This window comes from Neoarius graeffei, chromosome 2 (assembly GCF_027579695.1).
Source record: "Neoarius graeffei isolate fNeoGra1 chromosome 2, fNeoGra1.pri, whole genome shotgun sequence".
NCBI classification, from domain to species: Eukaryota; Metazoa; Chordata; class Actinopteri; order Siluriformes; family Ariidae; genus Neoarius; species Neoarius graeffei.
In genome coordinates, this window is record NC_083570.1 from 98,636,938 (window position 1) to 98,662,122 (window position 25,185).

The 25,185-nt window shown below is 44.1% G+C and overlaps 1 protein-coding gene and 2 non-coding genes across 4 annotated transcripts; 1 reads left to right on the plus strand and 2 right to left on the minus strand.

The window, feature by feature from the left end:
- Window positions 1–1,711: 1,711 nt before the first annotated feature.
- trnaa-agc (transfer RNA alanine (anticodon AGC)) lies at window positions 1,712–1,784 on the minus strand. The gene has a single exon. It is a non-coding gene; the product is annotated as a tRNA-Ala (tRNA).
- A 3,235-nt stretch (window positions 1,785–5,019) lies between these two features.
- On the minus strand, window positions 5,020–7,518 carry LOC132882050 (putative Polycomb group protein ASXL3). 2 transcript variants are annotated; one of them, XM_060915256.1, is made up of 5 exons: window positions 7,429–7,518; window positions 7,092–7,298; window positions 6,613–6,977; window positions 6,026–6,516; window positions 5,020–5,918 (listed from the first exon to the last, which is right to left on the minus strand). In XM_060915256.1, the coding sequence occupies exons 2-5, from the start codon at window positions 7,246–7,248 to the stop codon at window positions 5,237–5,239; spliced, it is 1,695 nt and encodes a 564-aa protein (XP_060771239.1). In that variant the 5' UTR covers window positions 7,249–7,298; window positions 7,429–7,518; the 3' UTR covers window positions 5,020–5,236. The 2 variants fall into 2 exon arrangements, with proteins under 2 accessions (XP_060771239.1, XP_060771240.1); XM_060915257.1 differs by lacking the exon at window positions 7,429–7,518 and having other exon boundaries at window positions 7,092–7,413.
- A 14,519-nt stretch (window positions 7,519–22,037) lies between these two features.
- On the plus strand, window positions 22,038–22,110 carry trnaa-agc (transfer RNA alanine (anticodon AGC)). Its single transcript has one exon. It is a non-coding gene; the product is annotated as a tRNA-Ala (tRNA).
- Window positions 22,111–25,185: the final 3,075 nt, after the last annotated feature.

Genomic DNA, 25,185 nt, shown 5'->3' on the forward strand with positions numbered 1-25,185 from the left:
AGAACCAACAACCCATTGATCACCCCAACGACTCTCGAGGCCGTTCACACCCAGCCCCCAGTGACCCACACCAACAGGATGACTCAACGATACCTTAGGATTGCTTTTCATCCATGAGAGGATAAATACCTGATACTCCCCATTAGTCAAACAGAACTGAAGAAGCCTTTCGGATGAGAGGTGAAACATCTTCAAGAATCTTCAAGCAAGTCCAGTTGCTCTCTTTTACCACCCACAAAAGAAAGGTTACACGCTGTGTAACTTATGTCACGAGTCATAGCAGTCTCATGCACTCCTGATGTGCAAGTTCAGATATCTTTTATGTCAAGCTCAGTCACATAAACATGTCAATTACACAAAATTCAACGTCGCGTGACGTTATCTTCACATTCTCTATTGCAATTTTTAAAAATGCTTACTCTTGCATGGTGGTGTAGTGGTTAGCACTGTCGCCTCACAGTAAGAAGGTTCTGGGTTCAAGCCCAGCAGCCGGCAAGGGCCTTTCTGTGTGGAGTTTGTATGTTCTCCCCGTATCTGTGTGGGTTTCCTTCGGGTGCTCCAGTTTCCCCCACAGTCCAAAGACATACAGGTTAGGCTAATTGGTAGCGCTAAATTGAGTGTGAGTGTGAATGGTTGTTTAGCCCTGTGATGACCTGGCGACTTGTCCAGAGTGTACCCCGCCTTTCGCCCGTAGTCAGCTGGGATAGGCTCCAGCTTGCCTGCGACCCTGTAGAACAGGATAAAGCGGCTAGAGATAATGAGATGAGATGAGATGAGATGAGATGAGATGAGGCTTCAGCTTGCCTGCAATCCTGTAGAAGAGGATACAGTAAGCAGCTGCAGATGATGGATGGATGGAGGGTTTACGCTTTCATTAGTAATAAATATCCACAAGATGGCGTTGCAGGGCACGGTATTAGTTTCCTGATTTACAAGAATTCCCAAATACACTTCTTTTAAATGTTTATTTGGAGTAACAACACCAACAACAGTCTTTTTGATTGATTTCATTGATTTATTTCGCAATAGAAACATATACATAACATGTGAACATATAATATAAATATAAATATTGCGGAGGATAACACAAAAAGTAAAAATACTTATTTCCATTGTGGTCTTCAAATAGGTAAACAAAATAGCACCAAATAACATAAAATACAATAATAATACTAATAATAAATCACAATAAACTGAATAAATAAAGTAAGAGTAATATATCCAAAAAGAGAAAAATAATAATACTGAAAATTTCAATATATTACACAATTTTAACATCAGTAATATATAAAAGCAGACTGACTGTTGACTAGAAGTTGTGACATAAAATTATCTTTAACCATTTTCTTAAAAATACATTTATTTTGAGCAGATCGGGCAGACAGAGGTAGATCATTCCACAATGAAGCACCAGTGAAATAAAAACTATTTTTACTAAAAGGCCCAACATGGGTAATGTTAAAAGTATGAATACTATTTCTAGTGCGTGAATTTGTACTATGTTGGAAATTTTCTTTCAAATACACAGGAGCATTATTATGAAAAATATTATACACATGTCCTAACTTTAACTGATTTACACGCATATCCACCGGTAACAATCCGACATTTCTAAACTCTTCCACCCCAATATGAGACCTAGGAGGGAGTTGAGTAGTATTATGGAATTACTAAAGCATTTCCTTAATGATAATAATTTTTAAAAGAAAATTGGAGGATGCGGGCATCGATCCCGCTACCTCTCGCATGCTAAGCGAGCGCTCTACCATTTGAGCTAATCCCCCGAGTGGCGTAGCAAGCAATCCTGTCAGACTCAAAAGCTCTCTGATCAGAATTCTTTCCCTTTATAATGATAGTTGATGTGAAGATTCCCCAAAGCTGCTGGCTGTATCTGTATGATTTCATAGTTTGCACTTGCTGCCAAACAGCTGGCTGATTAGATAACTGTATGAATGTTGAGTTTAACTCCGAATAAAGGTTGTGTATTTTATTTCAAGTATAAATAAAACTTAAGTTTGGAGGATGCGGGCATCGATCCCGCTACCTCTCGCATGCTACTGTGTCTCACTGTTACCGCTAAAGTAAGCCCAAAGTGGCCAATCAGGTCCGACATGGGCTTACTTTTGACCAATGAGGTTGCCTCCCATGGGCTTACTTTGGGCCAGTGGGCTTACTTTAACTTAAGTTTTATTTATACTTGAAATAAAATACACAACCTTTATTAATACACAACCTTTATTCGGAGTTAAATTCAACATTCATACAGTTATCTAATCAGCCAGCTGTTTGGCAGCAAGTGCAAACTATCAAATCATACAGATACAGCCAGCAGCTTTGGGGAATCTTCACATCAACTATCATTATAAAGGGAAAGAATTCTGATCAGAGAGCTTTTGAGTCTGACAGGATTGCTTGCTACGTCACTCGGGGGATTAGCTCAAATATGAGCTAATCGCTGTCGCCTCACAGCAAGAAGGTCCGGGTTCGAGCCTCGCGGCTGGCGAGGGCCTTTCTGTGTGGAGTTTGCATGTTCTCCCCGTGTCCGTGTGGGTTTCCTCCGGGTGCTCCGGTTTCCCCCACAGTCCAAAGACATGCAGGTTAGGTTAACTCGTAGCCGGGTATCTGCTAAATCGAAGATATTTTTCTACGTTTTGGCCTGTCATCCACATGAAAACACATCAAAAACGAATATTTAAAAAAACTCCGGGCAAAGTGAAGATTTTTGAAAACTCCGTGTATGCCTTTTCGTGTAGACAGAGATAACCGGAGTTTTGCGTTTTAGAACGTCACAATCTGCGCCAAAAAAATGACAACAAATCTGCCCTGACGTCAAACGTGCGACCTTTGTTTACTGCAGAAGCCAGATTAAGCATGGACTTAAGCTAGCCGCACACCACGGAGATCCACGCGGTACCGAACCGACCCATTTCAGAGCCGACTCCCGACAGGGCACGCACATATCCCCCGACTGTTGACGAGTGCAGTCGCGATTGAAGCGACACGTGACAACTTAATAGCTTTGTGATTGGCTATTGGATATCGTTACTGTTAAATCCACTTGAAGATGCTACAGGCTGAATTACAAATGACACAACACGGAATATGTAGCGCACTATCTAGGCTGCATGAGCTATTATTCCCAACCTTAAATAGTGCACTTATATAGGGGAGTTAAAGCGATTTGGAGTTCAGCCACACAACTTGAGCAGAGTGGCTTTCCAGCCCACTGTGTCTATGGATAAAGCTTCAGTCTATGGAATTACAGTATATACCTGCATTAGCTGCTACCAACACGTATTTCTCGCGCTAGAAATTGTGTTTAATGATGTCACGTGTTATATGCGAAAGATATGATTGGCTATTGCTAGCGACTCTCGCCGATCAGTCTGGCTCCCGATTAGTTTTTCGAATCGGCTGTGAGATGAGTCGGTACCATCGAAAACTAGTCTTTACGCCTGACTCGCGACTTCAGTTGGCTCGGTACGCTGAAAATCGGCGTAGTGTGCGGCTAGCTAAAGAGTAATGGATCGGAGTAGTGCCTTGAAAGCGTTAATTATTGTGCAGGTGCTATTTACATGTTTAATTTTAGAAGCCCAACTACTGCTCCAAGAGCACAGGCGATGTGATTAGGGGGTAGGATTTGGGGAAATAATGCCATCTACAGGTTTGGAATGCTTATGAATGTGATTGAAAACGCAGATGTTCGGTTATGTGTGGAAGGGATTTTTTTCGAAGACGAGGTGGTGTGGATAAAACATTTTTATAAACGGAGGGGGGGGGAAATGTTCGGTTTTAAAAATACCCGGCTACGTGTGTACATGGCAAATTGGCCGTAGGTGTGAATGGTTGTCTGTGTCTGTGTCAGCCCTGTGATGACCTGGCGACTTGTCCAGGGTGTACCCCGCCTTTCGCCCGTAGTCAGCTGGGATAGGCTCCAGCTCGCCTGCGACCCTGTAGAAGGATAAAGCGGCTACAGATAATGAGATGAGATGAGAGCGCTCGCTCGCACGATCGCCCAATCTTCGAGCTCTCGGCGCATGCAGGAAACATCGCGAAAATAAACGCCAACGGAGTGAAGGGGATTTGGTGAAATTCTACCGTGGGCTTTTTGTGTGGAAGTGTATTAATGTTGTGTTCGAGTTGAAAGTTTGCAGGTTGTCGCGCCGGACGGGATTCGATACCGCGACACTTCTACATGGGGGTCTGGTGATCTTCTCTGTCGTTCTGAAAAAAATAAAAAAACAGCGCAGCGCGTCATTCGTCGACTCCGCCTCCACGAAGAACAGCGCAGCACATCTCATCTCCCGACAGACTCCTGCATGGGGAGGGATTGTCGATCTTCTCCGTCTCAGTTTTCGGCGTGGAAAAAAGAAAAAAGAAAACCGCGCAGCCAGCGCGCCATTCATCGATGCCTCCACCATAAAAAGAGCAGCGCGGGATTCTTCGATGCCTCCTCCACCGATGCATTCATTCGTTTATTTGAAATGTTTCTCTATGGCTAACTGTACTCTAACTTATGGCAATGCAATGCTATGACAAATGGTGGTAATAAAAGAAAATGTCTTTACCTTATATTAGCAGTGACAAGAACTGTGTATATTAATAGTAATGCTTTCCCATGTTCATGTTAATTGTTTGATGGTAATAATAAAGTGGCACAGACACAATATGCTGGTTTTTTTAGCTGCTACAGCTGTTGACTTAGGATGATACACAGGATACAGTAACTTTATAGTAGACCTAATAGGGAGAGGTGTTTCTCCTTATATTAGTAAAATTACTACTAAAAGTTTGCCAATAATAATTATCTTCATATAGTCAGTCCATTTAATGTTCAGGTTGTTTGATGGTGAAGTTAAGTGCACAAAGACAGTAACACAATATGTGGTGTATTTTGTATGATAAAGGTTTTTTTTTTTTATGATGATACACAGGCCGAGACAAATACATCTGAGTGCAATCAATCACTTTTAATGTATCTGAAATTGGACAGTAAAAACCAAGAGATGAAACATCAAGTTTAAAAACCAAGCATGTATTTAATCACTCACACAAACCAATGTACAATTTACAGGGAGAAATGTGCATGAGTAAAGGGGGAAGGTTGTCAGGAAAACTATGTACATGTAAAAACTACATAATATATGTGGTATATACACACACACAAACACACTATATACAAGCAATAGCAGCAGAACTTATACACACACTATATACATATTGTACAATAGAAGAACTACTTTTGAGCTCTCTGTTCTTCCAACCACTCTTCAACAGACTTGCCACCTGAGGCCTGGGAACAGAAAGTCACGCTCCCAAAGCGACTATGCCCATACTCTTTAGTCTTGGGTTTGCCACATTGGCTACACATGTTATATGTCGCACCCCTTACATATTTTCTTTTCTCCGCACTACCACTGGCCTCTTCAGCGGCTCGCCGACGCCTGTTCCTCTCTGTGTACCGTGAAACAGGAGGTGGTGGGCCAGCGGGAGGAGGCGGCGGGCCAGCGGGCGGAGGTGGCGCAGGTACAGATGGGGCTGCACCAGGTGTTGAGGCAGCCAAAGTCGTGGCTGGGAGCTGGAGAAAGGGAACAGGTGGTGCAGGAACAGTCATTGCTGGGAGCTGTACCAATGTGAAGGGAGTTGGCACTGGCAGTGCACTCGTGCCTAATGTTGCAGGGAGAGGAAAAACGGGTGGTGGGGTGGGGGCAATTGGACGGTCTTGGCGTAGCAGAGGAGCCCGGCCCTCCAGATTCGGGGGGAACACAAATTCATGTCGTTGCCCAGATGATGCAGGAGGGACGATCGGTTTTTCCTGCGGCTGCGGAAGCTGGGCAGGGGCGACGGGAATTTGGGGTGCTGGAGTCAGTCCCTGAGTGAGTGTACTCATCTCCTGACCTTTCAGCCGCTGTTGAAACCTGAAATGAGAGCGTTTGTGGGAGGGTCATTTGTGTGTTCATGGGACAATTATGAGACCATTATTGTGTAAATTTGAGGGAAATCAATAAAAAAGGGGGAGACCTACCACTGAATAAGTGTCCGCTGGTTGATTTGAAACAACTGAATTGTTGTATCTGCCATCAACCGTGGGCTGGCGATGATCAAGTCACAGATGTGGTGGTAATCATCCAGAATTCTGGTCCACCTGGGAGTGGAAACACCGGCCTTCCTGGTAGTGCACAAGCGTGTGCACATGGCGTCTACCAAGCGGCTGGTACCAGGCCACTGAGCCGGCCCCCCAGGGTGACCTATCAAGCTGCGCTTGACGCTCTCCACACCCGGTGTGACTCCAGACCGCTTCGGTGCCTTGAATCGACCAGACGACAGCCGCTCCTGGTGACGTGGCTGGTAGTCGATCCTCTCCTTGTCGCTGTCTGGGAGTGCCGCCCACAGCTGGATGACCTCGGTCACCTGTGGCTCAGTGAGGTAGGCGGCATCTCGCAGGTCCACCAGGTAAGCAACCAGCTCTTGCACTTTGTCCCACCCAGGAATGCCATCCGGTCCAACGACGACGCCCTAAATAAAAAAAAAATTAAAAAGTATTCATTAGTAGTGGTAAATGTAAAATGTAGTAACATTAACTTGGAATTGAAATATCTGTTAGTGTCTTACCTGAGCCCCTGAAGTGGTGGCAGCAGCAGTAGCAGCAGGGTGCAGTCCTTGACCCGACGTGGACGGAACGGCGGCAGCAGCAACTGGACGCTGACCTCCACCCGTGGACGTGGACGGCAGTTCTGGTAGAGGTGGTGGTGAAGGTGCCCGACGCCTTGTGGTTGAGGGCCTCCTTTCAATGTCATGGTCATCGTCAGTCAGCACAGGAACTGTGATGTCCTCTGTCTCCTCCTCAAAGCCTTCGTCCTCAATGTCCTCGTCATCAATGTCCTCCACCAGCTGGTCCTCCTCCTCTTGGTTGTGGAGCGTTGGAGTAAGTGATATGCCAGTCTGGCTGTACAGGTACTCCATGGCCAACAAGTCACCTATGAAAAGTAAAACAGAAAATTGTTCATATTCAAGTAATACATTAAAATGTAACTATATGATACACTGCCTGAGGTAATTTTGTCCTTTTTGAATAAGTGATCAGTGCTAACCTGTGTAGACTCCAGGACTGCGGTACTGCTCATCCCAACGTTTTCCCAGAACGGCTTGGCTGAGCCGATCCACGGCCTCCTGCAGAACACTGCCGTAGGTGCGCATGGAAGTGGGTGCTTGAACAGAGTCCTTCATTCTGTCCTCGTTCCAGCGCATCAGTCCTTCCAGAAGATACGCCTGGAAATGCGAGGCGCTGGCACTGGTTCCTGATGGATAAATACATGAACACAAAAAAGTCAGGACCCCAGGTCACAGAATTATATGCCATGCTCCTCCTGTTATAACACAATTTCCATTACAACCAGACATACATTACAAAAGGAGTGTTACACTCACATCACAAGTGAGAAATAATGTAGAGGAGACATGGAGCCAGTTCACTTATTTGACTTTTAGTTAGCAGAGCTGGGAACTGGCTGCAGTGGCCAACATCCAGCTGGGCCAAGATATCCTCAGACCACGCAGGATATTTCTTGGAGCACCGCTTGCACTCCAGGTACTCAGTTGCAAGGTCATACCACCCGTCTATGTCCAGGACCTTGCGCACGGTCCTATACAGTCCGGCTGCTGTAAGGCTGTACTTTTGGCATGATGGACGCACGCAGACTAGTGGGTACCTCCACAAACAGCCCGTGTCTCCTGTTGCCTGCGCTTGAGCCTGAAGCTCTTTCTTCTTGGCGTATTTCTCCACTTCTCCAGGCAACTCTTTAATGTGCGATGTGTACTGAAGAAACAGTTGCTTATTTTCTGACAGAGGGTTTGGGAGTGCTGTTTCATTGGAAATGCTATGCAGCAAGGCTAATGCGTAGCCAAGCGAGTTCTCCAGACGCCAAATGAATCTCTGACCCTGGTATTTACCAAACTGTAGCAGACAGTGAGCCAACACCAAAAACTGGTCAGATGGATCTCCCCCATTGCTCCTGACAAAGTTGGATGCCTCCTTCAGTACCTCCTCTTTGGGTTGGGCCCTTGCAGACACTTTGTTTTCCACGCGGTTGGCCTCGCTCATGGGTGCCATGAGGAGCCGGGCTGATGTGGCTGACTGCCGACGGAAAACTGGATACGCATGCATTTTCTGAAAGAAAGTGAACATAGGCTGTTAGCTGTAGTCATCTTTAAAACAACTATACTATAATAAATGTATTACGCCATGTAATTTAATTTAATGTAATTTCTACTGATTACTTGTCTACCCTTACTCTTAAAATAGCTGGACCTGTATGGGGTAGTAGTAAATCATGTAATGATTTAACCAGCTGGCATGCATTCTATTTAAGTGTTTAAGCACATTCCTCATTGAATCGGCTAAACCATGGTCGGTTTTAAAACAAATAAACCGTTTTGAGTACATACAAATACATTTCAGTACGCAGTTTGCCTTTTACATTTAATCGGTTTAGTCTGATTAAACAAATGCGACAATTTCCCCCTTCCTCATACAAGTAAGCCAGATTTCAGGTGGGCAGGCTGTTTGACCATTTAACCCGTTTTCACCAGAAATGAAGCACAACGACAAATTTTAAACCGTTTGGGTTTAATATCTTTTCGTATAAGTAAGAGATTTCCTTTACAGCCACCTACGTTAATGGTAGTCAATTACCACAGGCAGAAGAACAACACCGTGTATCACGAAACTTTACGAATTTTACGCTCAGCATTTTATGTAAAATCAAGAATCAGTAGCGACTACATTTCTCCGTATCATCCACCAAAAATCTCAGTTACATATACATTTACCGAGGAGAAATGCAAGTCCACTTACCTCGTTGAATCGCTGTGATGTTCCGATCACGAATGACAAGAGAAAGAGCGGGCAGGGCCCAAAGTAAGCCCATGGGAGGCAACCTCATTGGTCAAAAGTAAGCCCACTGGCCCAAAGTAAGCCCATGGGAGGCAACCTCATTGGTCAAAAGTAAGCCCATGTCGGACCTGATTGGCCACTGTGGGCTTACTTTAGCGGTAACAGTGAGACACAGTAGGCGCAAGCGAGAGGTAGCGGGATCGATGCCCGCATCCTCCAATTTTCTTTTAAAAATTATCATCATTAAGGAAATGCTTTAGTAATTCCATAATACTACTCAACTCCCTCCTAGGTCTCATATTGGGGTGGAAGAGTTTAGAAATGTCGGATTGTTACCGGTGGATATGCGTGTAAATCAGTTAAAGTTAGGACATGTGTATAATATTTTTCATAATAATGCTCCTGTGTATTTGAAAGAAAATTTCCAACATAGTACAAATTCACGCACTAGAAATAGTATTCATACTTTTAACATTACCCATGTTGGGCCTTTTAGTAAAAATAGTTTTTATTTCACTGGTGCTTCATTGTGGAATGATCTACCTCTGTCTGCCCGATCTGCTCAAAATAAATGTATTTTTAAGAAAATGGTTAAAGATAATTTTATGTCACAACTTCTAGTCAACAGTCAGTCTGCTTTTATATATTACTGATGTTAAAATTGTGTAATATATTGAAATTTTCAGTATTATTATTTTTCTCTTTTTGGATATATTACTCTTACTTTATTTATTCAGTTTATTGTGATTTATTATTAGTATTATTATTGTATTTTAATGTTATTTGGTGCTATTTTGTTTACCTATTTGAAGACCACAATGGAAATAAGTATTTTTACTTTTTGTGTTATCCTCCGCAATATTTATATTTATATTATATGTTCACATGTTATGTATATGTTTCTATTGCGAAATAAATCAATGAAATCAATCAAAAAGACTGTTGTTGGTGTTGTTACTCCAAATAAACATTTAAAAGAAGTGTATTTGGGAATTCTTGTAAATCAGGAAACTAATACCGTGCCCTGCAACGCCATCTTGTGGATATTTATTACTAATGAAAGCGTAAACCCTCCATCCATCCATCATCTGCAGCTGCTTACTGTATCCTCTTCTACAGGATTGCAGGCAAGCTGAAGCCTCATCTCATCTCATCTCATCGTCTCTAGCCGCTTTATCCTGTTCTACAGGGTCGCAGGCAAGCTGGAGCCTATCCCAGCTGACTACGGGCGAAAGGCGGGGTACACCCTGGACAAGTCGCCAGGTCATCACAGGGCTAAACAACCATTCACACTCACACTCAATTTAGCGCTACCAATTAGCCTAACCTGCATGTCTTCGGACTGTGGGGGAAACTGGAGCACCCGAAGGAAACCCACACAGATACGGGGAGAACATACAAACTCCACACAGAAAGGCCCTTGCCGGCTGCTGGGCTTGAACCCAGAACCTTCTTACTGTGAGGCGATAGCACTAACCACTACACCACCATGCAAGAGTAAGCATTTTTAAAAATTGCAATAGAGAATGTGAAGATAACGTCACGCGACGTTGAATTTTGTGTAATTGACATGTTTATGTGACTGAGCTTGACATAAAAGATATCTGAACTTGCACATCAGGAGTGCATGAGACTGCTATGACTCGTGACATAAGTTACACAGCATGTAACCTTTCTTTTGTGGGTGGTAAAAGAGAGCAACTGGACTTGCTTGAAGATTCTGGAAGACGTTTCACCTCTCATCCGAAAGGCTTCTTCAGTTCTGTTTGACTAATAGGGAGTATCAGGTATTTATCCTCTCATGGATGAAAAGCAATCCTAAGGTATCGTTGAGTCATCCTGTTGGTGTGGGTCACTGGGGGCTGGGTGTGAACGGCCTAGAGAGTCGTTGGGGTGATCAGTGGGTTGTTGGTTCTCTCCGTCCTCCTGTGAGTCACTACATGCACATCCAAATCGAGCTGCTGTCGGTAATCGAGCTGAAGGTCCCAGCAGGGTGCCAGAGAAATCCAATCCTACATGCACACAATGAAATCGGGCTATTGTGTGAGGTGCATTGTGCACCCGAGCCACAGGTGGCGCTACACGCCCCATCGTGTTGGTACACTTCCGGTTGTCGTCATGAAGAGCTATTCAAGAGTGTAAACAAAGTTATCAGTTCCGTGTTCTCCATTGCGCGTTTTTCTCCCGTCCATGAATTTTAATATATTCAACTCCTTAAGCTGAATGAGCATGAACTCTGTCTCCTCATTGCTCCAGAAGTGCACGTTTCTGCTTGCCTGTAGCAGTGGGGGCGTGGTCAAGCGCCGGTCTGTGACAGGAGGGCGGAGCCAGGGAAGGTGAGTGGCAGAACAATGGTACACCTGACAGTAATTAACCTGTGTTTGTGTGTCTTCCCAGTAATTGCGCCCTATTTAAGGAGGCAGAGGGGAGAGCTCATCCCGGGACTAGAACACAGCGCGCGCGCGTGTGTGCGCGCGCACGCGCTTCTCTGAAGAATAAAAGTAGGCTGTTAAACTGAAAGGTCTGACAATAAAAAGCCTATTAGTACCAGAAGCTTTGTCCTGCCGTCCTCTGTGCTCCACCTACACTTCAGAGAGCTCTACATCGCCATTTTCTCTTCTTCGTTTCTTCCTCCTGACCTCTTCTGCTGCTCGCTACTACTGTTGTCATGCCGACCGAGGCTGTTGTGTTTCCCGCTTGTGGTCTTGTCACTCGTCACTTCCGGAAGTAGCTCGACAACTAGCTCGATAGGGTATACATGCACAAAGTAGCTCGGCAGAAATCGCATAAACTAGGTCGTGTAGCTCGATTCCGACAAATCAAGTTCGGTTCAATTTCAGCCGAATTAAGGTGTATACATGGCATTTTGAACTTCGATTTCAGTCGAGCAACGGCAGAAATTCGATTCTCTCTATGTGCATGTAAACGTAGTGACTGAAAACAGCTGGGTTTTGGTGTGAATTCAGTTGTCTGGGAAGTGTGCCAAGGACTGCATTGTAGGTGGCTGATAAATGGTGTCTTACACTACGTTCACACTGCAAGGCTTAATGCTCAATTCCGATTTTTTTGTGAAATCCGATTTTTTTGTGAGCTCGTTCACATTAACAAATATATGCGACTTGTATGTGATCCTCAGTATGAATGAAAAGCGACCTAAAAGTGTTCCGCATGCGCATTGCAGGATACGACGACGTCACACGCAGTGAGCATGGCCAGTGTTTACGGAAGTAACCTAAAGTTTCCTGTGTATGACAGTAGCCAGCATGGAGTACCTGGCGATGATGCAGTTGTTGTTGCGACGGAGCCAGAACATGCACAATAGCCTGATGTTAAGGAGGAGGTTGAGAAGGAAGAGGGCAAGGGTTTTGGCTCAGGCGTTCTGCGGGGTAGTGACTGCAACCTCCGTTCAAAGGAACGTGTGGGTGCGGAGTCGCATTGATGTCATATGCGCCATGTTGTTGTACCTTTTTTTGAGAGACCCGCCGCCTACTTCAGCGCAGAATAGTGACGTTTGTGGCTTGTTGATGACGTGTAAGTCGGATGAATGCGACCTGGCGGTTCAGACTGAAGCCGCATATGAAAAGATCGGATAGGAATCGGAATTAGGACCACATATCCAAACGGCCTGGGTCGGATTTGAAAAAAATCGGATCTGTGTCGTTCATATTGTCAATAAAAGATCGGATACAGGTCACATATGGGCGAAAAGATCGGATTTGAGTCACTTCAGCCTGCAGTGTGAACGTAGTGTTAGACCACCACCTCTGTTCAGTGATGGCTGTTCCAGGTTAACAAAAATGGCTTCTTTAACTTCTCGCTCATACCAACGATCCTTTCTGACTAAAATGCATATGTTGCAATCCTGAAATGAGTGTCCTTTGTTGTTAAGATGAACATAGACAGTAGGGCTGCTCAATATTGGAAAAAATCAATATCACGATTTTTTCAGTAAATATCGATATCGCGATTTTTAAAACGATATTTATACACCTTTTTTTAAAGCCCTGATCATCAACACCTGAGGCACCGGGCCACATTTTTATAGTACAGGCCTCATAGGCTACCTGTCAACCCTTCCCGTTGTACCCTGAAACGCCTTTTACTTAAACTATTTACTGTGCAAGCGCGTACTTTGCATAGGTCCTATAGCCTGCACAAGGCTCACGTTCTCCTCACTCAACATTTCCGATCACAGAGGATGGAGCCAGCGCCGGTATTACCAGTGATTACTGCGTAACGTCCACACTGGCTCGTAGCCAGCCAAGGATAAAATCTCTCTCTCACACACACACTACAACGTAAGCTTGTGTGTTGTTAAGACACCAACATTAAAACACGCACACACACGGACTGGCCATTGGGAGTAGCGGGAGTTTGTGGGCCGGCGGAGGAAAAAAAAAAAAAAAAAAAAAAAAATTGCGCGCTGGCCTTTAATATGATAAGCAATGTTAACAGTTTCTTAAAGAAACAGTTAACATTGCTTATCATATTAAAGGCCAGCGCGCAACTGTTTTGTTTTTTTTCTCCGCCGGCCCACACTGAACCACCGGGAAAACTCCCGCTACTCCCGATGGCCAGTCCGTGTGTGAACACGCACAATATAGAGACAAGTCCTTAAGAATTAACATACATGAAAATAGCTCAGCGGCATGTAAACATTCCCTGAAAGTGTAGGTGGCACTGCGGCTAGATGCTACGTGAAATGGCACAAGGCAAACACCATGCTTCGCTCAGTCAACAGACAAAATCCACAAACCCAGTAGTCCTCCTACTACTGTGGGTTAGTGTTCTGTGGCCAAAAACACCCTACGCACAGTCATTCCAAAACATCCCCACTAGTTGCAGGTTATGTCTCAAATACAGATATGCGTTGTGGATTAAGCGATCTATTTTCAAGCATCAGGCTTCTCTTCCTTCATCTTCCAAATGTGGACTCCGCTATCTTTCTGGCATGTCAGCATTGAAATACCATTTGCAGAGATATTTCACTCGCCATTAAGAAAAGTAAAAGCAACACATGATTAGGGCTACATGATTAGCAGGGGGACACCGTTTTAAGCGCACGGAATTTTAAAAACAATGTAATTACATCTGAGTCCGTCTACATCGCGCAATAAACCCGTCCTTAGCAGAACCTACTTCAAAGCATGATGCTAGCTGCAGATGCACAAGTCAAAATCAAATGAACCCAAGTAAACATGCCGCGGCGGGCAACATTAATAACCAAATTGCCTTACCTTAAAACGCTGCCTTGACCACAGGACGACTCGCAATTATTCCACTTAAATCCACACGGTTTAACACATCTAACACAGCTAGCAAGCTGGATATGTGCTAATATTGTTGTGCTTGTTTTCTTCCGTAGATGCCATTTTTACATTACCCAGTCCCACATCCAAAAATATGACGTAAATATATGTTAATTGTATTATTATAACTATTAGCAAGCAAATCAAACATTAAGAAATCAATATATCAAATCACCCGACACGTATGAAAACAGAAGAACTGATTTTTTACTGTTGCGGAGATATCGCGGGAGTAGAATGGATGACATATGCAAGGCTACGGTGTGCCTTAGGGGACAGAAGGGTTCGTTTTACCTTACTGTCACGTCAATGTTATTGTTGTTTTATTGCCATTGTAGAAATATTGTGCACGTCCCTTTCGACAAATGACAAAAACTCGTTTCATATCGATATTATGCATTTTGATATCGTTTGACACCAATATCGATATCGTGATAAAAATACGATATATTGCACAGCTCTAATAGACAGCAGAGTCCTGGCCTGAGGAACCGGCTCTCCTGTGTTGAGCCATGTGCCTGTGAAGCGGTTGTTTTGTTTCCCAATATACGAGTCCGTGCATTCCTCACTGCACTGAATTGCATACACTACGTTGTCCTGCTTGTGTTTGGGTATTCTGTCCTTAGGGTGGACCAGTTTCTGCTTCAGGGTATTGCTGGGTCTGAATGTTGTGTTTGTCGAAGATCCTTCTGAGTTTCTCAGATAGACCAGAAATGTAGGGAATGACAATGTTCTTGCGTTTGTTCCTGTTATCTTCCTTGTCCGTTATGTTCCTTTTTCTGCTCTTTCAGTGACTCACAGGAGGACGGAGAGAACCAACAACCCACTGATCACCCCAACGACTCTCGAGGCCGTTCACACCCAGCCCCCAGTGACCCACACCAACAGGATGACTCAACGATACCTTAGGATTGCTTTTCATCCATGAGAGGATAAATACCTGATACTCCCCATTAGTCAAACAGAACTGAAGAAGCCTTTCGGATGAGAGGTGAAACGTCTTCAAGAATCTTCAAGCAAGTCCAGTTGCTCTCTTTTACCACCCACAGTTTACTAGGACCTGGATGACTGAGAATCTTCACAGACATGTAACCTTTCTTTTCTTTTCTTTTAATTACACAACACTGGGGAACACAAGTAAAACTAGATAGTTGACCACTAGATGGAGACATTGGCCAAAGAAAGAAAAAAAAATGAGCGGTTCGCCACCTCCTATATATGGGGGATTAGCTCAAATGGTAGAGCGCTCGCTGCGCATAGGCAGGGGCCCAATCTTTGAGATGTCCTTGGGAGGCTGAATGAAGTGAAGGCCAAAATTACAAACACCTTTGGCTCTGTCCTCAAGATGGACTCCACGAAAAAGGTATTGCATCCCTCTTCAAATCCGAAATGGTCATCACAATGTGACGTGTGAATTATCTCAGTTTAGTAATATTTGAACTGACAGAGTTTGATCCTTATTGCCTTTCCTCAACAGATCACCAAAAAGCTGTCTGGTGCCGCTGCAGGTACAGCTGCTTGGTGTACAAACGTGGGAAATGAGTACGGCCAAGTACTCACTTCAGTCCTGACGGCCTCCGAGGGACATGCTCTGGATGGGATGGCAACAGGCCTAATGAAGCGGTACAGGGAGGCAGGTGTAGCTCCACCCGACATTATGTATGTGGACAGAGACCGCTGCAGTGGGGCAGTGAACAGGATGTTTGCCGACTGGGATGAGCTCCAAGTGCGCCTTGACGTGTGGCATTTCATGCGCCGCTTTGCCGCAGGTGTCAACACAGAGGCTCATCCCCTGTATGGCATTTTTATGATGCGCCTGTCCAAGTGCATCTTTGAGTGGGATCCCGAGGATGTGTCTGCTCTTCGTGAAGCTAAGAAGAGTGAGCTGGCGGCGAGGGAGTTGGCGCTGCACTGTCGGAGGAGGACCAGGGGCGTGGAGGAGACCTCCAGACTGCTTGAAGCATTGATCAGTCTGTTTGACAGCCCAGCTGGGAAGGACACTCTGGGTGTTCCTCTGCTCGACCACGAACGGATCCAGGGAATATGGAAGGATCAGAAGAAGCACGTGGCCTGCATCCAGGACCCAGACTTCCCCCTCTACATTAAAACGGGCACCCTGAAGAAAGGCGACGTGGTGCTCAACTGCTACAGGTGTGCCCGTGGCTCCACCTCCCTGGAGTCTTTCCATCTTCACCTGACTAGGTTTATCCCAGGTATTTACTTTCTTTTTTTTTGGGGGGGGGGGGGGGGGGGGGTACTTTATTAATAGTTTGATATGACTTCTTGTGGCGGCCCAAAGGGCGTGTCTTGGTTTTTCCGCCCTCCTGCTTTTTTTTGTGTCTTCTCAGGTGTGCAAGATGTAGCCGATTAGGCTGACGAGGGACGCGTGGGTCCACCTGATGCTCCTTCAAAATGACCTGGCTCTTTTTTCTACGTAGGCGAGAGCAGCGAGGGCAAGACGACATCCTTCTCAGTGCCTCCCGTTCAATCTTGAGCGGCGTGCCTCTTTGAAGGACTTTAAAGTTCATATTCTGGCTTTTGTTTTGTTTCACTCTTTGGTTGAATTTGTAGCGCTGGCTTTGAAAAGTAAAATGAGTGAACTGGCTCCATGCCTCCTCTACATTATTTCTCACTTGTGATGTGAGCGTAACACTCCTTTTGTAATGCATGTCTGGTTGTAATGGAAATTGTGTTATAACAGGAGGAGCATGGCATATAATTCTGTGACCTGGGGTCCTGACTTTTTTGTGTTCATGTATTTATCCATCAGGAACCAGTGCCAGCGCCTCGCATTTCCAGGCGTATCTTCTGGAAGGACTGATGCGCTGGAACGAGGACCACGCAGGATATTTCTTGGAGCACCGCTTGCACTCCAGGTACTCAGTTGCAAGGTCATACCACCCGTCTATGTCCAGGACCTTGCGCACGGTCCTATACAGTCCGGCTGCTGTAAGGCTGTACTTTTGGCATGATGGACGCACGCAGACTAGTGGGTACCTCCACATCTTGTGAGGCATCCACAGGAACAGGGGGCGACAGAAGAATTGATTAGGTGACGCCAGTGGCTGGGTGTGAATGAGGGTGGGCTGAGGAGGAGGCCACCACAGCTTCAGCTGGGTCACCAGCTCGGTTTCCCAGTCTTTGGGTTCGCCTTGAACAGTGTGTGGCGAATCCACTCCTGTTGGAAGGGAGGAAGATGGTCCTTCCAGTGAGAGGGGAGATCCACCGGTGGCTGTGGCTGAGCAACTTCTACTGGAGGAGGCATGGCGGCTATTGGAGGAGGCATGGTGGCTGTTGGAGGAGGCATGGTGGCTGCTGTTTGCAGCTGTGTCTCACACTCTTGTGTGGCACGCACAAGTTCCTCATCGTTGGCCTCAGAAGGGCCTGGAGCACAAATAGTAAAATTGTTAGGTAGGCCTACAGTTACACACAGACAAATGTACACAGAGACAACACACAGACATGAATGTATGGAAGATGGTGCTTGCTTACCACAGAGGAAGCGCAACTGTTGGGGAATGGGTTCTGGGCGCCGATGTGCAGTGCTGGAGCCAGACAATTGCGGTGCTGGAGCTGAAAAAAAAAAGACCGGAAAGGTAAGGCAAAATGATTAACGCAACATACTGCATGCATGCATATTAACAGTTGGTGAATACTGAAAACCACTTACAGGGTTTCACAGGTGACAAGTTTTTTGGCCAGCTGTGAGGGAGGCAAGTGTTTGCCACGTGCCAGCAGAGCTTTTACAGAGGCAGGCATCCGTGGACCCGTTTGGATGGTGGTAGGTGACGGGGCAGGAGAAGAGGCGCTGGCACTGGAGGCTGGAGATGGCTGATGCTCCCTGGTACTGGTACCCTCAGCTGACAATATATGCCTCGAAAAGGGCCATGTTGGTGTTGGGCCGTGCATTTGACTGTAGCACGTACCTGACGAGTTTCTGGGCCCCGTGGCTCTGGTCCTCGTGCACCTCTTTCAGAGAGCGGCCCTCAAAGTCTCCAAACTCCAACAACAAACAGCCCGTGTCTCCTGTTGCCTGCGCTTGAGCCTGAAGCTCTTTCTTCTTGGCGTATTTCTCCACTTCTCCAGGCAACTCTTTAATGTGCGATGTGTACTGAAGAAACAGTGGCTTATTTTCTGACAGAGGGTTTGGGAGTGCTGTTTCATTGGAAATGCTATGCAGCAAGGCTAATGCGTAGCCAAGCGAGTTCTCCAGAAGCCAAATGAATCTCTGACCCTGGTATTTACCAAACTGTAGCAGACAGTGAGCCAACACCAAAAACTGGTCAGATGGATCTCCCCCATTGCTCCTGACAAAGTTGGATGCCTCCTTCAGTACCTCCTCTTTGGGTTGGGCCCTTGCAGACACTTTGTTTTCCACGCGCTTGGCCTCGCTCGTGGGTGCCATGAGGAGCCGGGCTGATGTGGCTCACTGCCGACGGAAAACTGGATACGCATGCATTTTCTGAAAGAAAGTGAACATAGGCTGTTAGCTGTAGTCATCTTCAAAACAACTATACTACAATAAATGTATTACGCCATGTAATTTAATTTAATGTAATTTCTACTGATTACTTGTCTACCCTTACTCTTAAAATAGCTGGACCTGTATGGGGTAGTAGTAAATCATGTAATGATTTAACCAGCTGGCATGCATTCTACTGAAGTGTGGGATTACAACATTGATTGCCTTCCCCCATGCTTAATGGCAGTGGACAAAAGACGGCATTCCAATGTTGGAAAAACACGACCCATCTACATAATTGCCCATCACAGGTGATAGAAAATAATGACCACCGAAACTTCTCACAATAGCCTTATTTTCTCATTGTCGTTAATGAGTTTCTCCTCATGACCGCAAGATCTCGTAATTAGGCGACTGTAAAGACTGTTTCTTTTTTAACACGAATAAAATAAAATCTGCCATTTTCGATATTCAAACCGCTTGAGACATTAATATGACGGAATATACTAGAGCAGGGGTTTTCAAAGTGTGGGAGAGTCAGCCCCCCCTCGGAGAGCAAATAAACAACAGCGCCCCCCTTACAATTTTTGTTGTTGCTATACTTAATGTTCCATTCGTATTAAAAGAAAATGGTTGTTGTACACATTTTTTTCTTTTTCACATTTTAAACATCTGTGCTTTTTAAAACATCTTGTTTTACACATTTTAAACATCTCATAGCATCGTTAGCTAGCACCTCTTGGCAGACAACACACTGTGGCAGTGGAGCATCTTCAGATCCAGTCCATGAAAATCCAAACTTTAAATAATCGTGGTCATACTTCCTTCTTTTTCCAGTCCCCCAGGATTCTGCGGGCCTTTTTTGTGATTGTTGCGGGCTAAAATGTCTGATGTTGCGGGAGGTTTCCAAAAAAATTGCGATGAAAGTTGCGGTGTTTTTTAGGTTTTTGTTGTGATTACATTGCGGGAGGAAGTGAAAGTTGCGAGAAATTGTTGCGATTTTCTCTTTTTGTGATTAAAATTGAGTGATATGTTAAATATTAAGTTATTACTGAAAAACTATTGATTACAAAAACAAAGACACTGTGAAATGGTCCTATAAACAACTTTATCAATATAAAAGATTACCAGGACTACAAAAATGCAGAAAAATAAGCTTTACTTATCCAAATGCCCCTGTTGGTTCAAAAGGTAAAGTGCAGAGAACCTCACAGCACAACATGAAGTTACCTTAAAATGTAATATAAATGCCTCAGCTTTCATGTAAGAAAAAAAAAAACTTAATACTAGTACCGTGTGCAGGCAGTCTCTCCTGAAGACTAAATTAAACAATAATTATAAACTAATAAAATAAATGGCTCAGGCTTCATAGAAGAAAAAAAAAAAACAATTGGAACAGAATCTCACAGTATGATGCTGAAGCTGCCTAAACAATGGAAAATAAAATACCATTTTGGCAAAAATGTTGGCATCCATTAATTTCTTGTATTAAGTAAAAATAATAATAATAATAAAGTGCACACAGTGCTTCACTGTAAACACAACACACTTTCAGGAACAGAATTTAAGCCTACAGAAACACTGACTCGCACATCATGCAATGTTGCCAGATACTGCTGACGTTTTCCAGTCCAAAATATATTCAAAACCCGCCAAAATGCACTTAAAACCGTCAATCTGGCAACACTGCGCGCATGCTGCTTCTCTTGAACATAGACATCCGGAAGTAAGGCGGAAGGAAGTTTGTCGACGGCACCTCAAGACGACGCCAACGATTGGTCAAATTTGCGGGAAAGTTGCGGTGATTGGATATAATTGCAACACCGCCCTGAATTCGCGGGGATTGGTTGAATTTGCGCTGAAGTTGCAAATCGCAACATCCTGGAGGCTGTTTTTTTGCTTGGCCGTCTCCTCACTCCCTGTAGCTTTAGGGACTAAAAATCGATCCATTTTGTCTCTTGCTGCGTTCATGTGCTCTGGGAAGATGATGTTTTCCAGTTGGGAAGTGGTATTTACCAGTGTGTTGTGTTCACATGCTTTTGTTGTTGTTGACAAATTAAAGATGGTGGACCAGATTCAAGTTAGCAATAGTTAGTTAGCTATCGTTAGCAATAGCGTCTGCTCTGGATAGGTAAAAACAAACCATAACAACACATTTTTAAAGGAAACGGATTTCTAACGTATTATATTACACTTGTTAATGACGCAACATTGCATAGACACCAAAAACTACCCACTAGTACTAGTAAAAAAAAACTTTAGTAGCGTACAATGCTTAGCATTCAAGTGTCTTGTACCGCTCGCCGCCATGTTGAAAAGGTTAAAGTTCATCTCATCTCGGCAACTCGTGTATCAAAATTTTCTACGAGTTGCCCAGTGGAAAATACCACAAGAGGGGGCGTTCATGTGTGCTTTCCATGTCGGCGTTTGGTATTTACCATAATTCCCATAGCACATGAATGCAGCATCTCACGTTGCGCCCCCCCCCCCGAAGAACTCTGGCGCCCCCCACACTTTGAAAAGCCCTGTACTAGAGCATACATCAACGTCACACATTCTTCTGTTTACTCGACATTCGGTAGCACTGTTTACAGTCTTTACATCTGCACATTCCTCATTGAATCGGCTAAACCATGGTCGGTTTTAAAACAAATAAACCGTTTTGAGTACATACAAATACATTTCAGTACGCAGTTTGCCTTTTACATTTAATCGGTTTAGTCTGATTAAACAAATGCGACAATTTCCCCCTTCCTCATACAAGTAAGCCAGATTCCAGGTGGGCAGGCTGTTTGTTTGACCATTTAACCCGTTTTCACCAGAAATGAAGCACAACAACAAATGTTAAACCGTTTGGGTTTAATATCTTTTCGTATAAGTAAGAGATTTCCTTTACAGCCACCTACGTTAATGGTAGTCAATTACCACAGGCAGAAGAACAACACCGTGTATCACGAAACTTTACGAATTTTACGCTCAGCATTTTATGTAAAATCAAGAATCAGTAGCGACTACATTTCTCCGTATCATCCACCAAAAATCTCAAAGTTCCATATACATTTACCGAGGAGAAATGCAAGTCCACTTACCTCGCTGAATCGCTGTGATGTTCCGATCACGAATGACAAGAGAAAGAGCGGGCAGGGCCTAAAGTAAGCCCAGGGGAGGCAACCTCATTGGTCAAAAGTAAGCCCACTGGCCCAAAGTAAGCCCATGGGAGGCAACCTCATTGGTCAAAAGTAAGCCCATGTCGGACCTGATTGGCCACTGTGGGCTTACTTTGGGCTTACTTTAGCGGTAACAGTGAGACACAGTACCGGCTGAGTTTAAATGACGTATTTTTAAAGGCTTTTCATAGGTTTTGCTTCCGACAGGGGGATTAGCTCAAATGGTAGAGCGCTCGCTTAGCATGCGAGAGGTAGCGGGATCGATGCCCGCATCCTCCACTTTTTCTTTTTTTTTTTTTTTAAATTAAAATAATAATAAAAAAAATAGTAGTAGTAGTAATACTAATAATATTAGTATTATTACTACTAATAGTAGTACTATTACTACTAATATTATATAACAATGTTGTATTGAGATATACTAAGATATCTATTCTATATATATTCTAAGATAATTAATGTGAGTAGCCGTATTATAGGTTCTAAGCAGAAAGGCCTAGAAGAACTTTATCAGAAGCAGATGCTAAAAAGGGTTGAATCTATTCTGTCAAATAATTCTCATCCCTTACAGGCTGAATTCCAGATGTTGCCATCTGGATCACGTTTCAAACTTCTACAATTCAAAACCAACAGATATTTTGTACCTATAGCCATTTTACTCTTAAATTCTACTAAGAACCATAACACATGTCCCCCCCTCCCTCCTACTCATACTTTTGGATTCTTTTCATTTTTATTATTACTGATTATTATTTATTGATTGTTTAGTGCTTTTAGTGTGTGTGTGTGTGTGTGTGTGTGTGAGCTGTATACTATCTACTGTACAACAAATTGCCCCATTAGGGGAACAATAAAGTGATTTTGAACCTCTGAATATAAGAATTGAAAAGTATAGATTAGATTAGATTAGAACCCCGATTCCAAAAAAGTTGGGACAAAGTACAAATTGTAAATAAAAACGGAATGCAATAATTTACAAATCTCAAAAACTGATACTGTATTCACAATAGAACATAGACAACATATCAAATGTCGAAAGTGAGACATTTTGAAATTTCATGCCAAATATCGACTCATTTGAAATTTCATGACAGCAACACATCTCAAAAAAGTTGGGACAGGGGCAATAAGAGGCTGGAAAAGTTAAAGGTACAAAAAAGGAACAGCTGGAGGACCAAATTGCAACTCATTAGGTCAATTGGCAATAGATCATTAACATGACTGGGTATAAAAAGAGCATCTTGGAGTGGCAGCGGCTCTCAGAAGTAAAGATGGGAAGAGGATCACCAATCCCCCTAATTCTGCGCCAACAAATAGTGGAGCAATATCAGAAAGGAGTTCGACAGTGTAAAATTGCAAAGAGTTTAAACATATCATCATTTACAGTGCATAATATCATCAAAAGATTCAGAGAATCTGGAAGAATCTCTGTGCGTAAGGGTCAAGGCCAGAAAACCATACTGGGTGCCCGTGATCTTCGGGCCCTTAGACGGCACTGCATCACATACAGGCATGCTTCTGTATTGGAAATCACAAAATGGGCTCAGGAATATTTCCAGAGAACATTATCTGTGAACACAATTCACCGTGCCATCCGCCGTTGCCAGCTAAAACTCTATAGTTCAAAGAAGAAGCCGTATCTAAACATGATCCAGAAGCGCAGACGTCTTCTCTGGGCCAAGGCTCATTTAAAATGGACTGTGGCAAAGTGGAAAACTGTTCTGTGGTCAGACGAATCAAAATTTGAAGTTCTTTATGGAAATCAGGGACACCGTGTCATTCGGACTAAAGAGGAGAAGGACGACCCAAGTTGTTATCAGCGCTCAGTTCAGAAGCCTGCATCTCTGATGGTATGGGGTTGCATTAGTGCGTGTGGCATGGGCAGCTTACACATCTGGAAAGACACAATCAACGCTGAAAGGTATATCCAGGTTCTAGAGCAACATATGCTCCCATCCAGACGACGTCTCTTTCAGGGAAGACCTTGCATTTTCCAACATGACAATGCCAAACCACATACTGCATCAATTACAGCATCATGGCTGTGTAGAAGAAGGGTCCGGGTACTGAACTGGCCAGACTGCAGTCCAGATCTTTCACCCATAGAAAACATTTGGCGCATCATAAAACGGAAGATACGACAAAAAAGACCTAAGACAGTTGAGCAACTAGAATCCTACATTAGACAAGAATGGGTTAACATTCCTATCCCTAAACTTGAGCAACTTGTCTCCTCAGTCCCCAGACGTTTACAGACTGTTGTAAAGAGAAAAGGGGATGTCTCACAGTGGTAAACATGGCCTTGTCCCAACTTTTTTGAGATGTGTTGTTGTCATGAAATTTAAAATCACCTAATTTTTCCCTTTAAATGATACATTTTCTCAATTTAAACATTTGATATGTCATCTATGTTCTATTCTGAATAAAATATGGAATTTTGAAACTTCCACATCATTGCATTCCATTTTTATTTACAATTTGTACTTTGTCCTAACTTTTTTGGAATCGGGGTTGTAGATTAGATCAGGCCCGTAGCCAGCATTGTGGAGGGGGGGGGGGAGGGGGGGGATCTTTTTTCCCCAAAGGCGGACTTCATCTGGCCCCCTACTCCCGTACCCCCCAAATACACGAGCACACTTCAAATCTTCTAATTTAGACATTTTTTTTTATTCGTTATAAGTTCTCTGTTGTCTAACTTATTATTGTTATCTTCCTACAACTGTGCTGTGACTTCATTGTCTGTCTCTGTTGCTCACCTCAGTTGTCTGTTGTTTCTCTTTTCCATTGCCTGTCTGTTGCTCTCCTTCATTGTCTGTCTCTGTTGTTGCTCTCCTTCATTGTCTGTCTCTGTTGTTGCTCTCCTTCATTGTCTGTCTGTTGTTGCCCTCCCCTCCTCTGTCTGTCTGTTGTTGCTCTCCTTCATTGTCTGTCTCTGTTGCTCTCCTTCATTGTCTGTCTGTTTTTGCTCTCCTTCATTGTCTGTCTCTGTTGCTCTCCTTCATTGTCTGTCTCTGTTGCTCTCCTTCATTGTCTGTCTGTTGTTGCCCTCCCCTCCTCTGTCTGTCTGTTGTTGCTCTCCTTCATTGTCTGTCTCTGTTGCTCTCCATTGTCTGTCTGTTGTTGCCCTCCCCTCCTCTGTCTGTCTGTTGTTGCTCTCCTTCATTGTCTGTCTCTGTTGCTCTCCTTCATTGTCTGTCTGTTGTTGCTCTCCTTCATTGTCTGTCTGTTGTTGCTCTCCTTCATTGTCTCTGTTGTTGCTCTCCTTCATTGTCTGTCTGTTGTTGCTCTCCTTCATTGTCTGTCTGTTGTTGCTCTCCTTCATTGTCTGTCTGTTGTTGCTCTCCTTCATTGTCT